Source organism: Pochonia chlamydosporia, chromosome 1, assembly GCF_001653235.2.
Source record: "Pochonia chlamydosporia 170 chromosome 1, whole genome shotgun sequence".
In the NCBI taxonomy this organism is placed as follows: Eukaryota; Fungi; Ascomycota; class Sordariomycetes; order Hypocreales; family Clavicipitaceae; genus Pochonia; species Pochonia chlamydosporia.
In genome coordinates, this window is record NC_035790.1 from 4,088,625 (window position 1) to 4,104,964 (window position 16,340).

A 16,340-nucleotide genomic window follows, 5' to 3' on the forward strand; every position below is an offset into this window, starting at 1 on the left:
ACAGACGTCGAGGCGGAGGCGGCGAGTGAAGACAGTCGGCCCAGCCACAGAAGTGTCAACTGTGTGTCGTACCTGCCGTGTCAGCAAAGCCCCTCGCTGTTACTGCTGCCTCTTCCTAACGCGCGGCGTGAGCACCGCCGCATTGTAGGAGGTGGGGTCATGGTGGGGCTCATCCAACCAGGAGCTCTGAAACTCACCTGCCTTGAGAGAGAGCTCCTGCCCAAGCTGCGAGCTCCTGCTGTGGGCGACGTCATTTGGTAAAGGAGTAAAATGGTTGGTTTTTGGCCAAGACTTGACAATTGGATTTTCTCATCTCGCTGGAAGATGAAGCATTCCCAATTTCAATGGCAGCAGAATAGCAGCTTATCTAGGTAACTATAGTTTCTTCTCGCTCTTAAGAATAGACCATCTCAAATATCACGCATTCTGCTTGGAGAAGCCCATCTTTTCCCCTAGGGCAAACGAGCTCCTGTCACGAAATGAATCACGCTTTGATTTGATTTCGCCTAGCAAGCTTCGTTGTCCGTAACCTGACAACCTGACAACTTCACCTGACAACAGACATGGAGTGACACGTTTGGGTGCCCAAGAACCAAACACAAATCCACGACAGAAGTGCAAACACGCTCAACCGTCACAAATATTCACTGCTCTTCCGGCGTAGCCAGCTGTGAATCTAGGTCAGGCAGGAACCCGTCCCAGCTTCACAGATCCAACGGTCTTGCACAATCGAACAGCCTGACATAAAAAGCTCACTCTCGTCCTTAGCGAAGAGCCCACATTGATTAAACTTTTTCACACGGACTAAACAGAATTCATGATCAAGTTTGACGCCTTTCATTTCATTTGGCAATCGCGACCCTTTCTCGGACACTTTCCGCTGGAGCCGCAACCGACGTATCTTGATACCGTGACATCAGCCGTTTTATATTTTGTCTCTTTCTACAGCTGCCGCTATCGGCACCTAACAGATCTGGCTTCGTGGCTTGGATTCCTTTTTGCTTCCAGCTGACCTATCTCGACTCCAGCCCTTCCCTCTGGCCCGCTGGCAAATTACGCAAATATCTTCATTGGCATCCTTAGCGTCCTCAGGGCTGAGAGTCAATCATTTCTACCCATGACTCTAGACTAGAATGAACGCCCATCGCCAACATGTGGACCCTCCCATAATGGTTCAAAATAACCATGGCTCAGATGGTGCGTTGGATCGAATGCTTCGTCTCAGTCAGCGGCAGAAAGACGTTCCAGCCATCTTCATCCACGCCGGTGCCGGTTTCCACAGCCATCAAAATGAGCATATCCATCTGGAAGCTTGCGTGGCGTAAGTGAGCCCATTTTCACTCCGAACGTCTACTGACCCTGCATTCGTATGCACATCATACATGTACAATACTAATTTGTGTCCACAGGGCCGCTGAAATGGGCATGAAGTTCTTAAAAGCTGGGGCGACTGCTACCGAGGCTGTTGAAGCTGCTCTGCGAGTTCTCGAGGATAAAGAAATTACCAATGCCGGATATGGCTCCAATCTTTCCATTGACGGAACAGTCGAGTGCGATGCTACAATTGTTGACCATCTCGGTCGGAGTGGTGCTTGTGGTGCAGTTCCAAGTTCGTTGATGCCCCAAAATTTATCATTCCAGAATGGGGTTTTCTTTTCTATTCTTTTTTCCCTCTTTACCGCTAACTTAGCATACCATCTCTAGATATACGCAATCCGATATCTCTTGCAAAGCTTATACTAGATACCAGCAGTCAGCCATTAAGCCTTCGAAGAGTTCCGCCAAATGCCCTTGTTGGGGAGGGGGCTCGGATATTTGCCGAAGAACATGGCGTGATTACCTTTGCGAACGAGTATCTTGTGTCGAAAAACTCTCGCGATCGTTTCTTTCGGTGGCAAGAAGATTTGCTACGGGCGGAAGAAAAGGTTCAAGAGTCCCGAGCCGGTTTAAATTCGCCATCGGCGGCAATGCCATGCGTCCCTTGCCAATACGATACGGCTTCAGCCACAGACGCACGCAAAAAGTTCCCTCGGGATCATACAGCAGCAATAATGGCTGGCACCTGGAATGAGGGACAACCTGACTCACCGTACGCTGGAACACCAGCTCCAGAATCTGTCAGCACCCAAGAAGGGTCTGCCTTGCCATCGAGGACCCAAGTATCGAACCCAGTTCCAGCTTCAAAGTCCCCGCGATCATCTCCAAGGCCTCCCCTCTCTCCGACGACTTTGGCAGGCAGCAGAAACAACGCGTTATCACCAACACGAGCAAGGTATGTTGACCGGCGGGTCGACGCGGCGGTAGACAGCCAAAACCTGTCCGGAACGATTCGTAGGAAGGCCCCAGAAACCTTACACCCAAACGATGGCTTTCCTCAAACGGACTTTGCACATTCGAAGCAGACTGGCCACGTTCTGTCTTCTCCGAGTGATTTGCAGGGTATCAAGCGACCTCTTCACGAAGAAAACCAACCTCGAGAGACTGACGGTCCAAGAGCTAAGCGCCAAGTGCGGTTGAACAGCCGGGACGAGGATATGATTACGGATACTATTGGTGCTATTGCAATTGACGATCAAGGAAAGATAGCTGCCGGATCTTCGTCTGGAGGGATTGGCATGAAGCACCGCGGTCGATTGGGGCCGGCCGCCCTCGTTGGTATTGGAACTGCTGTAGTACCTTGTGCTGAAGATGATGAGGAAGGAATAACTGTAGCCGCTGTAACGAGTGGAACTGGAGAACACATGGCCACGACAATGGCTTCACAAAGATGTGCGGAACGAATATATTCAGGGACCCGACGTGCCCCTGGTGGCGGAGATATGCAAGACGATGACGAGGACGCCATTATGGAATCGTTCATCTCTCAAGACTTTATGAACCACCCTGGCGTCAGGAATTGCAATTCTCAGGGAGCCATTGGTGTCATGGTGGTCAAGAAGAGTCGAACTGGATATTACCTCTACTTTGCACACAACACGGACTCGTTTGCTCTCGCATCAATGGGAGCGCTTGAGAAGGAGCCTCGATGCACCATGTCTCGGCTTCCTGACGGTGCTAAGATTGCCAAGGGCGGTCGCAAAATACGGATTTCTTAAAGCAAGTTGGAATCGTCTGTATGCACTTAGAAGAGAGAGCAGTTGTTCTTTGTCTTTGGCAGTCACTGAGAAGCAAAACGTGTTGTGGTCTTATGGTTTAAGAAGCATGATTAGCAGTATTGATACCCCCACCCTAGGAAATCCTACTTCTTTCAACAAACTTTGACAGCGAACTTCCTCTTTCAAAAAGCACCATAACCTTTAGTATTGTGACATTATATCGTTCATTGTGTAGTATACATTTTCCCAACGCCGACCCATAGCTTGCATTTGTGTCACAAGGACTGCCAACTGATATTCCCCCCTCCATTATAGACTCTATACAGCCTATGTTTGCCGCCGCTCACATTTTGGAGCGGCAAATTTATATGCGTCTTCTGTATGTTTTGGTTGACCAGTGACATAGAGCACATCTAGCCATATCCATCTATGAAATTTCGTCCATATTCGCTAATTCGTTCGACCTGTGCTGTAATTCCAAGGGGAGGTGTCTATTCCGTCCGTGAACGTTACCGTAAAGGAGTAGCAGTCGCACTGCCAGTCTCTTCACGTCCACTGCCCCCATTCCCAATCCTCTTCTTCTTTTTCTTTTTCCGAGGCACAACCGCTGGCTTGGCGCCGTAGTTACCCAGTGCCAGTTTCGTCCCACACGTCAAGCATTCCGCATTTTCTGGCAGTTCACAAAATATACTCAAACAAATGGAGCATACAAACCCGGTGTCGACCACCTTTCCGTGGCAGAAGCACGCGGCGCGAAAGTCTACAGTGTCGTGCGTCGGCGTGATTAGGGACTGGCGAGCTTCCGTGTCTGCTATGAGACCAAACATGAGGTAGGTGAGGAGACCCTTGGGGTTTGCGGCCACGAGAAAGGTGCCGTTGGTGTTGAAGCATGCTTGTTGGAGGAAGGTGGAGTCGCCTGAGAGGGAGAGCGTGTCGATGGCTACTTGGGCGTGGGCGGCGGCAAATACAGCGTTCATGGTAGGGATGTATTGGGATGGTTCTGAGTCGGATACGGAAATGACGAGGATGCGACCTTTCATGGGGGGTGCGACGTTGGCGCTTGGCTGGGTTACCTCTGCCAAGTTTCCGGATGGGCCCTTCAATGCCTGGGAAGCTTTGTTGATGTGGCATAGTGCCAGTGTTAGGGCACCGGACAATTGTGTGGTGGTTGCCTCGAGGTCCTGCTCTGTGGTTTCGTTGATGAGCTTCTGCATGGAAGTTAGGACGGCGGTTTCGATCTGCGCAAATTGCGGGTACTTGTTGGCCGAGTTTCGCGATACGTCACTGGGTGCGTCGTTCATTTGCACATCGCCCGAGGTGTCCTTGCGTGATATTTGCGGAGGAGTGGGATAGAGCCATGCTGCGCGATTCACGTGGGCGGCTATAACGGCGACTTGGTTGACATTGCTGAAGGCCAGGTGGGCATTGACGAAGACGAGGATGTTGGCGATGGCTTTTGCCAGGGGGAGGGAGTCGTTTAGTGCGGCCCAGGCACGGGGATTGGTGTCGATGACGATGGAGAGGAGGGAGGGTGTTTCTTCGGCGGTGGTGACCTCGTAGTGCTCTGAGACGTCGACGGCGTCCATGGTGGACTGGGAGCTATGCCGTCGAAGGCAGCTACGAGGCCAAGCTCAGAGGTGGGAATATTCGGGAGGTTTTTCTCTGTAGGGGTGTTGGTGAAGTATTTAAGAGCTGTAGTAATCGCGATGTGGTGTTGTAGTGTGCGTGAATCGATGTGAGGTGGTGGATGGATGTGAAGATTTGGTTCGTGTTACAGGTGTATTGGAAATTCGTGGAGGAGGTTATATATTGACTTTGTCGATTGGCTCTGTTGCTGGTGTAAAAGAACAAGATTAAAGCGAGTTATGTGCGTAGGATGGAATGTTGGTGGTTGAGTGTTGTTGGTATATTCACAAATGTTTGGATGGTAGGCCGTGTGCAGAGATCGACGAAACCAATTCGTCACTTTCAGCAGGTCAAATTGCTGCCAGTCAAATCAAGCAGACAAATTGAACGGCTGACTACTGCTGGCTGGCCACCTGAAGCGTGGCGGTTTAGTGCATCCACACGTGACTGTGGCTTGGATACAGTGGCTGTAGGTGCCAACTTGGGCGCCAGTCAACTGGCTGACAGTTGCGTGTGTGGTGTGATGCCCAGGTCTGCCGTCTGTGTCTGGCCTGGTAGGACAGCATCTCAGTGATTGAGATCAATTGATGTCATTGGTGGGCAACAATCTCTCAAGTGCTCCCTATCATTCATCACAACAAGTTCATGCATGATGCTGCTTTCAATCTAACCATATCAGTTTCTTACTGCTTTATCGCCCATCGTCTATCATACACGGCAAGCATCATGCCAAGTGCTTGAATGAGGGGCAGCTCCAGAATCCAGAGTCCAGACATGCCGAGCTCCTTGTCCTTCTCCTGCTCAAACAAAAGCTCACGCCCCATTCCGTCATGACGAACCAGAAGACGCCTTAAAAGCACCAAAGTGGGCAGCCAACACGTCAAAGTGGAGAAACTTGGACGAGACGTTTTAGTTTTGGGGATAATCTACTTCGTTCGACTTGTCTGGTGTGCTCCGGCTCATGATCCCCTGGAGCTTGAGCTAGCTTTGTATTTTTGCTGCTTTGCATCTAGAGCTAGCTTGCTGGGTAGACTCGTGGTTTGGCTGCTCTAGGAAAGCTTGAACTGGCTTTGTGAGTACATGGTTTACAACTTTGCACAAACACCCATCCCATCTACGTCGACGCAAACCTTGAACCCTACATACTTTATAACTCAAAAGCCAACACTTCTTATTTTTATCCTCTCTGCCTCACACTACCAACACCATCTGGCTTCTTTTATTTCATTCAAAAGCCTCATCGCCTCCTCAGCTCACTCACAGTATTGGCGTCGACATTTTCCAACATATCAATCCTTACGTCACTCTGTCGTGGTCGTGTTCGAGACATCGCACGCTGCAACAATGACCGAGACACTGCAGGGTTCGGCACCGGCCGCAACTCTAGAGGACCAGACTCTTTTGGTCTTTGCTCGTCTGATGGAAGGCGGGCAAGAAGATGAGGCGACGTGCAGAGAATTGGACCAGCTGACGAAGCTGTTAAACGACGACGCTGAATGCCAACAGAAGGACAAGGAATACAAAACCATATGCAATGTCGTCGACGGCGATTGCGTCGACACAGTCTTATGTTATCTCGACATGCGCCAGCCTGACATTGTTCGGGGTCATGCCACTCTCACAACCTCCGCATATCTCAAGGCAGCTGGAGACGATGGTTCTAAGAAACTGTCCGAATTCTTCTTCGAGCGCGTTAAGAGAGGCACTTACGACGACTACATTGTAGCCTTTTGTGTGGCCTCGGCCACATTTCCCATCGTTCCCGACCTGACCGCACAGTTGTTCTTGAGCGAAGGCTTCTTAAGCACCCTCGGCCCTCTTATGAGGAGGGAATGGAAGAGCCGCAAAGTTGAGACGGCGTGCCTGGAGATGCTCAACGCAGCCTGCATGAACGCAGTGTGCCGTGAAGCCGTTCAAAAGTATTGCGTTGAGTGGCTGGAGGAAGTGGTTGACCAGGACCCTACAGGCTCGACGGATGGTCCGAATGGAGACCCCAAGGTGCAAGGTGAAGGGGGCTCTATTTCCATGAGACGACATTCAGAGCAAGTTCAGCACTTGGCGGCTGTTATTTTGGCCAAGCTGAGAGTGAGTTTGCCAACCCGGGCCCCGCCCTGAACCTCTGGACCTTTTGATTTTCCTGCTGAAGGATAATGTTAACCCAAGACTGACATAGCCTGAAGGCAGTTCCTTCTAAGCCATCAGTCAGCGATCCCAACAAACCAAGGATCGAGCCAGCGGTAACCAGCATCGAGGATTTGTCGGGTATTTTCACAAAAATGATACTCCGAGACGGAGATCATGGCAAACATTCCATCGAGGGTCTTGCCTATGCCTCTTTGCAGCCCAAGGTAAAAGAGAGCATCATCAGCAACGAGGCTCTGCTCAAGAAACTCGTCCAGACTCTCACAGAGGCGCAACCAAGATCGCCAACCACATACGGAGCCCTCAGCATATTCGTCAATTTGACGCGATACAGACCAGCATTATCAGAAGAAGAAAAGAAAATGAGTCAATTAAAGGCCTACGCCGATGCTGCGGGCAAGCTCGCCGGACCAGAACCCCTAGACGATGACGACCACGTCGCGAACCGTTGTCAGGCCGTTTTCAAAGTTGGCCTTATTCCCGTCCTCGTCACACACAGCAAAAACGGATCCCCCGCATCATTAAGTCTCATCATTTCCATTATAAACTCCATCGCAGTTACAAAATCGTTACGAGGACCGCTCGCGCAACAGGGAGCGGTCAAACTTCTTCTCGTCGGATGGGCTACTATCCCTGACACGGACGAGGTGCACCGGCGGACGGCAGCACAAGCACTCGCCCGAATTCTAATCAGCACCAACCCTGCGTTGGTATTTGGCGGGAACCGCTCGAATCCAATCAACGCTGCTATCCGGCCGTTGGTTTCTATTCTTCCCCCCGACCCCGCCGCCGAGACAAGAGATCTTCTACCTACGTTTGAGGCGCTCATGGCGTTGACGAATCTCGCTTCTTTGGAGGATGGCGATACGCGAAGCACGATTATTCGTATGGCGTGGCCGCATATCGAAGAGCAGCTGTTATCGTCGAATAACCTCGTTTCTAAAGCCGCTGTGGAACTTGTCTGTAATTTAATGCAGGCTCCTGAGGGGATTGCCCTGTATGCAGATGGCAGCCCGCAATCACGGAATCGTCTACACATCCTGTTGGCACTGGCTGATGCTGAGGATAAAGGAACGCGGAGTGCTGCCGGTGGAGCACTGGCTTCTCTTACAGGGTTCGAGGCTGTTGTGCGGTATGTGGTTCAACGTGACAAGGGCGTCAAGGTTATACTGGGGATGTGCAATGATCCCGATGAAGGGCTGAGGCATCGTGGCGTCGTGACCGTGTGTAATTTGATCCTGGCGGATGGAGAGGCAGGGCAGCTGGCGAGGGATAAGGTGAAGAGTGAGAATGGCGTCGAGGTGTTGAAGGAGTGTTTGAAGCAGAGCCGGCGGCCGGAGGTGTTGCAGATTGCGGTGGAGGCGCTGAAGGTCTTGTTGGATCAGAAGTGATGCATTCGTTATGAGGGGGCATACGGGAGGTCAAACGTGCATACTCTGCTTTTTTTCTATAATTAACATGATAGGCTAGCAGCATGGGATATCCAACCAAATGCAACAATGTTACTTGAATATCTATGAATCTTGTTCCGCGCCATTATTTTCCACGGCAGATGTTTCGCATCTATTCAAGATTGCCACCCCCTCAACATGTCCCGTTTGTGGGAAGAAATCGAATCCCACCAGGCTCTCAATGTCATACTGGGCACCTTCACCTTCCCCTCTAACCAGGACGCCTACATCTCGCGCTTGGGTGTGAACATTACAGCTCACGTACAAGATTCTCTTTGGTCCAAATCTCCTCAACTGTCCTAGGAAATCGGCATCGCAGCCCTTTCGCGGGGGATCCAAGACGACGACCGTCTCGTCGGCGGGATAGGACACACTCTTAAAGAGTTCATTTGCGTCGGCGGCGATGAATTTGCATCGATCCTCGCCGAGGCCGTTGAGCGAAGCGTTCTTGCGGGCTGATGCGATGGAATCGGCGGCAATATCAATGCCCGTCGAGTGCTGGAACACAGAAGAGAGGGTGATGGTGAAGAGGCCGGAGCCGGAGTAGGCGTCGATGAGGTACTTGATAGGGCTATTTGATGGCGGCGGGAGGATACGCTCGCGGACGTAGGCGGTGAATTTGGGAAGGATAGAGTTGTTGTTTTGGAAGAATGAGCCGGCGGGGTTGGTGAAGGTGTAGTTGTCGATATATTCGGTAGTGGTGGCTTTGGAGTCTGTCTCACAGGACTTGATGTCGATGAAGTTGTCGCCTTCAGTGCGAGCAGTGTGAGGAGGCAGCTGGTCTTGCTGCGGTGCTTGCTCCTCCTCGCCTTGGGGGTTCTTGGCATACCGGCGAGTGTTTTCACGGAGCAGGATAGTTGCACCGCGGTGATAATTTGGGAACTCCTTTTGCATGCGCTCCCGTTCGCGAGCCATGCCTAATCTCACTGCCGAGGTTCCAATAGGACAGTCTTCAATGTCGAGAACCTTGCGTTTGCCCTTTTGCATGAATCCTATGTCGGGACAAGACTCGAACGACACCTTGGGGGCCTTTCTCTTGCTCGGCCTGAAACCTGGTGGTCCGTCAAAGTGTGGCGTGAGCTTGGTGCGGTAGCCGTACTGCAGCGGACTTCCTATGGTATCCTGAATGGTAGGAACGAGTTCAGCCGGCAGATTTGAAAAGTTGCGGTACGCCTTGTCAAGCACCCTCTTTTTCAGCTTGAGCTGCTCTGAGTAGTCCAACATCTGAAACTGGCAGCCACCGCAGGAAGAAAAGTACTTGCATTGAATGCGAGCGTCGTCGCGCAAGGGTGAAGGCTTGATGATGGAAACGAAGTCTGCCACTGTCTGATGCTCTCGCCGAATGTGGCGGAAGACCTTGACTTTGGCAATATCTCCTGGCACGGTGAATGGGACAATATAGACCTGGTTTGAGCCGGATCGCATGGCAAGACCGTCGCCCGTGGAGGAGAGCTCAAGCACCTCAACTTCTGTCTCGGTGCCTTCTTCAGGTAAAGATTCGCTTTCTTGTGCTGTGTCGTTTGAGTCTTCAGATTCTAGATTGTATCCTTTTGATGCCAGTAGTGCCTCAATGTCATGTCGAAGGACGTCCTCTGATGAACCCTCGTTGATATTCTTTTCCCGCTTGGTCTTCTTTTGCTTCCATGGCTTGGCGTTGCGGTTGTTGTTGTTGTTGCCATTGTGAGGCCGTTTTGGCCGACCTTGTCCATTTTGAACTTGAGATGAGAGTCTGCTCTCTGCGACTGGAGCAGATGTTGCAGTGGCCGCAGGGGCAGCCGCTTGTGTTGATGCCATGATTGAAAATGTGCGAATAGGAGTGTGAGTTGGTGATGGCTTGATGAGACGCAGTGAGAGACGTCCCCAGGCTCGCATCTGCAATTTTCTGAAGATGTGTCCTCAGTGGGGATATTGAGTGATTGGTAGGCGTAATTTAAATATAAAGCAATTAGCGATTAATAAGTCGACGCATTGTTTGTCAAATCTTGACTGATATCAGTGTAAAGCTGTTGTTTTGTTGCTAGCAGCAGAAAAGAAAAAAAAGTTGCCAGCCAATCGAGTTGCTTACCAGGTCCCGAAACTGGGGAGCTGCTATTGGCCCGCGCATTCGACGGAGTTGCCTCTGGGCGGAAGGACCGACCCAGGCACTTTGTCAAGGACCCATAAAAACAGGCGTGGACTTGGACCGTTCACCTTCCGTAACTTCCAAGGACAGTATCATCAACAAAAAACAAAAATCGTCAACTTGGAAGTTTACAGAGTAACTTGGTTACACAAACTCACCAGGTGGTCCAAGGTCAGAATTAAGATGGGGCAGGTGATGGGAGACCGATGGGGTGGATGACCGGCGGCCTTTGGGAATATTGTGCCCGCGTGATGCACGCCATGGTTACCAAGGTTGAATAATCAATCCCAAGACCCCTTGTATAGTATCCTGGTCCCGGTATGAATGTCCAGGTTGGTGGAAACTGGTGTCCATTGTGGTGTCCAGTCTTGGTGTCCATCTCTCTATCTCGCCAGTCTCCGTTCCCGACAGTCCGGCCGCCGATGCCGCACCGGACCTGCTTGTACGAGGACCCGCTCCTGGACCTGCCCGTTCTGCTACTGTCATTGTCACCAGTGACCACTGACCACCCTTGGAAACAGACTAGACTAGCATGGCACTGCTCATAACCTGACTCGACGGAGCATACACCAACACTTGGTTTTTGATTTGTAACTATTTCTACCATGGAGTTCAGGGGATTTAGATAATACTTGGCGCAGTCGAGATATTTGGCATCATCTTTCCGACCATTCTTCTTCTCTTTTTCTTTGGTGTCTCTTCATTGGTTTGCAACTTAGACCCGGTGTTGACTATCGTGGAGATTACTGCGACTGGCCGAGTTTTCCGCGCTGTTTGACTTGACGACATTATGAGTGAGTGCATTCAGAATCATGGCATTTCAACAAGTTTAACTCGCTCACGAACTTTTTTGCAGGGTCTTTACCACAGCATGTTGTGACGCTCCTGGTTGCCTTACTTGGCAACACTGGTTTCACCAGCGCTGCTGTCTTACCTGCAGCCTTCTTTGAGCCAATCGCCAAGGGATCTGTCGGTGCCGTCGCCAGCGAGAGTATAGAATGCAGTACCATAGGTAGAGATTTATTGGCTCGAGGTGTATGGCATCACATCCTGTACTCGAAATTTAGGCGTCCACTTTCCACTGACTTTTTTGCGATAACTAGGGCAATGCTGCAGATGCTTTGGTGGGAACAACGTTTTGCGTTGGCGTCATTGGCATGTACCACTCTGGTATTGGCGGAGGCGGATTTGCAATGATTCGCGACGACAAGGGTAATTATGAAGCGGTTGACTTTAGAGAAGCGGCTCCCGCAGCAGGCCATGAAAATATGTATCAGGGCAACGTTCCTGGAAGTATATATGGCGGTTTGGCTGTGGGCGTGCCAAGTGAGGTTCTTGGGTTGGAGTACATTCACAAGAAATACGGAGTAAGCTGTGTTTGTTCATTTGACGGAATATCTCACTAACTCTTATGTAGTCACTGCCGTGGAAGACGGTGATGCAAGGTGCCATCCACGTCGCTCGTCATGGCTTCAGAGGTTTGTCAAGTCAACGACTCAATCACCGAGTACTATACTTGAGCGTTTTAATACTGACTCTCCTGACCTTCAAGTGTCAACCGATTTGATACGGTATATTGAACGAGCAGTCCATGGGAAACGCAACTTTTTGGTGGAAGACCCAATCTGGGCTGAAGACTTTGCTCCCAACGGTCGGTAACTCAACTATTGTCACATGCACAGCTGGACTGATAAGAGCTACAGGAACTCTGATTCAGGTCGGCGATACCATGACGAGAAAGCGCTATGCCAAGTAACCACTGCCCTGTCCGCTTCACCAGACACCATATTAACCCACTCACGCAGTTCCCTAGAAAAGATTGCGAATGAGGGCTCCAAAGTCTTTTACACCGGAGACCTCGGTGCGTCATACTCACCAACATCCCATCCAGACGCTTCACACACTAACCCAACGTAGCCGAAACACTCGTAAAGTACATCCAACAAACAAACGGCAGCCTCACACTGTCCGACTTTGCAAACTACAAAGTCATAAGCCGGCCCGTCAAAAACATCACATACCGCGGCTTCAACCTATACACCATTGGCGCCCCAGCCGGCGGCTCCATATCCTTCAATATTCTCAAAGTCATGGAACAGTACGACCTAGCGGACAGGGAGGACGTCAACCTCACTTCCCACCGCTTCGCGGAAGCCATGCGCTTCGGTTACGGAGCACGCGCTGAACTCGGCGATCCGGACTTCGTACCGGGCATGGACAAGTACGAAGCTAGACTACTAGACGAGCTTCATGCCAGGCAGACGAAGGAGCATATCTCAGATAACCACACGCTTCCTGTGGGGGATTACGACCCCAATGGCATAGCACTCCCCGAGAGTCATGGGACGTCGCACATCGTCACGGCTGACCAGTCCGGCATGGCAACGTCGCTCACCACAACTGTGAACCTGTTATTCGGTGCGCAAATCATGGAGCCATCTTCTGGTATTATCCTGTACGTTGTACCTCCTTACAATCAACGATATCCAAACTAACGTAACCACACAACAGGAACAATGAAATGAATGACTTTTCCATCCCGGGCGTCCCCAACGAATTCGGCTTCCAGCCCTCCGTCGCCAATTTCATCCGCCCCGGCAAACGGCCCCTATCTAGCGTAACACCCGTCATTGCCTCCTTTCCCGACGGACAGCTCTTTGCTACGGTCGGCGCAGCGGGCGGTTCTCGAATCATTTCATCTACCACGCTTGCGCTGTGGCATACGATTGAGCATGATATGACTATGAGGGAGGCGCTTCGTGAGCCACGTTTCCACGATCAAGTCATGCCGAATACGCTTCTTCTCGAGTATGAATTTGATAATCGGACGGCGGCAGGACTAATGGAGAGGAAGCACAATGTTACGTGGGTGAGCCCTGGGTTGAGTGCCGTGCAGGGAATTATGAGGCTGGAGGGTGGGTTGTTTGAGGCGGCGAGTGAGCCTAGACAGAAGAACAGTGGGGGATTGGCCATATAGAGATGATGACTTGTATATATGCATTGCGAGATAATGGCAACTTTTTATGACTGACGCTATTTGTGTATTATTCTCAGGGTAGTATTACGTCTATATACGAAGATGGTTTTATTGCCATGCACAAAAGCTCCCCTGACTGTTTCCCTGCTCGTCCCTCAGCAACCTGACATGTCTAGGAAAATATAAGGAACACCAAATGCACTGAAAAAGGGGTATCTCCAGGTCTATATCTCTCTCAATCGGACATTACAAATCCTTTCTTATTTTCTCATTGCTACCAGGCGGCTTGTTTCATAAATCCATTTCTTGGCAAATTCTTCTTCTGTGAATCTTGTCGCTGATTTGCGAGCACGTTTGCGCATGGCGAGTGGATTGGACTGGGACAGGGCATTCTCAAAGCCTTCGGCGAATTCTTCTTCGTTGGTTGCGTGATAACCTGGAAATGTCAGTCATGATGCTAAGTCAGGGGCAGAAGGAAGGAAGAGGGGGGAAGAATGTGAAGGAGTAACTTACCAGTTGGTTCACCGTCCACCTCGATTACAATGTCGAGCTTTGGTCCACCGCTATTGTGGACAACCGAAATGAGACCTGCTGCTTGGTACTCAACTACTCCGATGCCAAAATGCTCATTCCACATGCCGTTGACACCAACAGAGGCCCTCCTCAGCCACTCGAGAATCTCTGGCCACGAAGCGTCAAGATGGAATTCCACTTGGTCCTTGATCCCGAGCTCGTTAGCAAGGAGTCGTAGTTGGTACACCTTTTTGGAGTCTTGGTCATCTCGGACGCTTCCAATAAGGACCAGGCGGGCCTTCTCGGCAGCCTTGGTTTTGGACTTTAGGAATTTTGCAAAGGATTGCAAGATGAGTTGGTGGTTCTTCTCGGGTCGGAACTGCGCAATATAGACGAGGACCTGCTCTCGCTTCTTCTCACTCGCCTCCGATACTTCCACCTCTTGTTCCAGCTCGCGAACTGCGACGGGCGGGTACACAACTGCAATAGGGTTGTTTCGATCCTTTTGAACTCGATATGGACCCCACAAACTCTTGACGTGTGCCTGTGTCCAGGTAGAGTTGGTCATGACAACGTCAATCGACGAGCCAACCCATGAATATACCTTTGCAAAGAGGTGCCAGTATGTCTTCTTGGCAAGACCACGAGTTCCCTGGCCCTGGCCAGCATTCACACCTTGTGAGCCCACCACAGACGTCGGGTCGAGAGAATCAAGCATGTCGGTGGAAATAGTAGGGTAGTGCACATATGCGCCAGTAGGGATCTTTGGAAACAGAAACTTGGACAAACCCAGGGCGAATGCGTATCCCATGGTGTCAATGAAAATATCCGGAACCAGTAGAGAAAAGGCATCCCAAGCCAAAAGTATGGAGCCAATCGACTGCCCGAGCAAGGTAAAGTGCGGCCAACTCGAAGCAAGAACCCAATGTCTTTTGGAAAGGTAAAGGAACTGGACGGTCGGCGCATGCAGCTGAATATTAAACCTGCTCTGAAACAATGAAGAAAGTTAGCATCTCCCTCCATGAAACAACAGCATGCAAGAGTACTAGCGTGAAGATTGTCCGCCTCACCTCCACGCGATGCAATATATCGTCCTTGGTCACGTCATGATCGCCAGTGTACACCACACACTTGGCCTTCGGCCAGCGATCCTGTGTCGCGCGAATGGCAGCCCAGAGTACTCGTTCTCCGCCGCCTCCAGCATTGCTACATCTTGTCAGTTGTGGTTCATTATTGCACCTGGGCACAGCAGGCATACCAAAAAGGGTGGAAGAATCCAATAATGCCATCCCAGTCCTTCTGTGGCTTGCCATCTTTGGTGGTTGCCTTGAGGTCGGTACCAGTAGTTTGGACAGCTTCCCACTCCCCGCTAGAGCTCGTTTTCAGTTTGGGGTTCTCTTTCCAGTATTCTTGGTCCTCTTGATCCATAACGGAGAGGAGTTGTGCACGGCGACCATCTGTTTTCTTTCGCAAGGTGAAACCTAGAAAGCGACCGATTCGGCGGACGATGATGGGGACAAAAACGACGAGGAAGAATGGCGACGAAGCCAAGAGCGTTGCAGCTATGGCAAGTGTCTTGGGCTCCAGGCCAAAGGAAAACGGCTTCCCACCGGCGGGCGTTGTGCAAGTATCAGCCATGGTTGGCGACTTGGACGGAGCAAACGAAACGAGGACTCGGGCGATTCGGTTCTGCCAGGTTGGAGATAAAATATGGAGAGAGCGAAAAGGGATTCGACTCCTATTGAAATGGTAGCATCTGCACGGAGGTTTGCGAATTATGCATTGCCCATGAACGGTGGAAAAGAAAGGGAGCGAACTAAGAGTAACAAAGGAGAATGTGACGGAGACAAGATGTGGCCAGCTTGAAGTTTGTATGTTAGAACGTGGGGGAGTTCGGAGGAATGAGCGCCATCGGGACAAGGAGCTTGACTTGACGATGCTTGTCTCTCAACCCACATGCACAAGGCATGCAGCTGAGAGCTCCAAATGTTGAGCAGGAGCCCACATACAGCTCGACATGGAGGTTCGTTCAACCAGAGTTGGCGTGGTGTGGTGCCTGGGTCCTGGACCTGACAGGGACCTACAGGTACTTACAGGGACCCGGTTGGGGACATCTGGTGCAGCCCTCCAGGCAATGCTTTCAATGTTCCGGCAGCCACTAATGGATGGCCCCGTGTTCCACTGTCTTCCCCTTCCGCAAGCCCTACTAGGCCTCGTGCGGTGGCTAATGGTCCCCGTACCTGCTCGACAGTGCCACCACCGTTGCTGTGCATCACATGTGGCGCCCGGGTGACTGTCAGCCACTTCATCTGCCCAACCTCTCAGATGCCTTGAACCTGACTTGTTGATCTGCACCGGACTGAACGATGCCACCAGTCCAACCCCAATAGACATGAAGTTGCAAACTCACCACC

The 16,340-nt window shown here is 51.1% G+C and overlaps 6 protein-coding genes across 6 annotated transcripts; 3 read left to right on the forward strand and 3 right to left on the reverse strand.

Annotated features, from left to right (window-relative positions):
• Nucleotides 1-1,169: 1,169 nt before the first annotated feature.
• VFPPC_01047 (threonine aspartase) lies at nucleotides 1,170-3,095 on the forward strand (the record flags this gene model as incomplete). The annotated part of the gene is made up of 3 exons (XM_018280945.1): nucleotides 1,170-1,321; nucleotides 1,410-1,609; nucleotides 1,705-3,095. The coding sequence occupies 3 exons, from the start codon at nucleotides 1,170-1,172 to the stop codon at nucleotides 3,093-3,095; spliced, it is 1,743 nt and encodes a 580-aa protein (XP_018149385.1).
• Nucleotides 3,096-3,604: 509 nt separating this feature from the next.
• VFPPC_01048 (transcription factor TFIIH subunit Tfb4) lies at nucleotides 3,605-4,681 on the reverse strand (the record flags this gene model as incomplete). The annotated part of the gene is made up of 1 exon (XM_018280946.1): nucleotides 3,605-4,681. One exon carries the CDS (start codon nucleotides 4,679-4,681, stop codon nucleotides 3,605-3,607), a length of 1,077 nt encoding a protein of 358 aa, XP_018149386.1.
• Nucleotides 4,682-6,065: 1,384 nt separating this feature from the next.
• On the forward strand, nucleotides 6,066-8,254 carry VFPPC_01049 (myosin-binding striated muscle assembly central domain-containing protein; the record flags this gene model as incomplete). The annotated part of the gene is made up of 2 exons (XM_018280947.1): nucleotides 6,066-6,806; nucleotides 6,902-8,254. The coding sequence occupies 2 exons, from the start codon at nucleotides 6,066-6,068 to the stop codon at nucleotides 8,252-8,254; spliced, it is 2,094 nt and encodes a 697-aa protein (XP_018149387.1).
• A 123-nt stretch (nucleotides 8,255-8,377) lies between these two features.
• On the reverse strand, nucleotides 8,378-10,108 carry VFPPC_01050 (tRNA (m5U54) methyltransferase; the record flags this gene model as incomplete). The annotated part of the gene is made up of 1 exon (XM_018280948.1): nucleotides 8,378-10,108. One exon carries the CDS (start codon nucleotides 10,106-10,108, stop codon nucleotides 8,378-8,380), a length of 1,731 nt encoding a protein of 576 aa, XP_018149388.1.
• Nucleotides 10,109-11,226: 1,118 nt separating this feature from the next.
• Nucleotides 11,227-13,413, forward strand: VFPPC_01051 (gamma-glutamyltranspeptidase; the record flags this gene model as incomplete). Its single annotated transcript, XM_018280949.1, has 9 exons — nucleotides 11,227-11,230; nucleotides 11,293-11,471; nucleotides 11,540-11,803; nucleotides 11,854-11,914; nucleotides 11,989-12,087; nucleotides 12,140-12,188; nucleotides 12,242-12,297; nucleotides 12,354-12,891; nucleotides 12,948-13,413. The coding sequence occupies 9 exons, from the start codon at nucleotides 11,227-11,229 to the stop codon at nucleotides 13,411-13,413; spliced, it is 1,716 nt and encodes a 571-aa protein (XP_018149389.1).
• A 260-nt stretch (nucleotides 13,414-13,673) lies between these two features.
• Nucleotides 13,674-15,564, reverse strand: VFPPC_01052 (alpha-1,2-mannosyltransferase alg-11; the record flags this gene model as incomplete). The annotated part of the gene is made up of 4 exons (XM_018280950.1): nucleotides 13,674-13,849; nucleotides 13,927-14,914; nucleotides 14,997-15,132; nucleotides 15,185-15,564. 4 exons carry the CDS (start codon nucleotides 15,562-15,564, stop codon nucleotides 13,674-13,676), a joined length of 1,680 nt encoding a protein of 559 aa, XP_018149390.1.
• Between the last annotated feature and the right edge of the window lie 776 nt (nucleotides 15,565-16,340).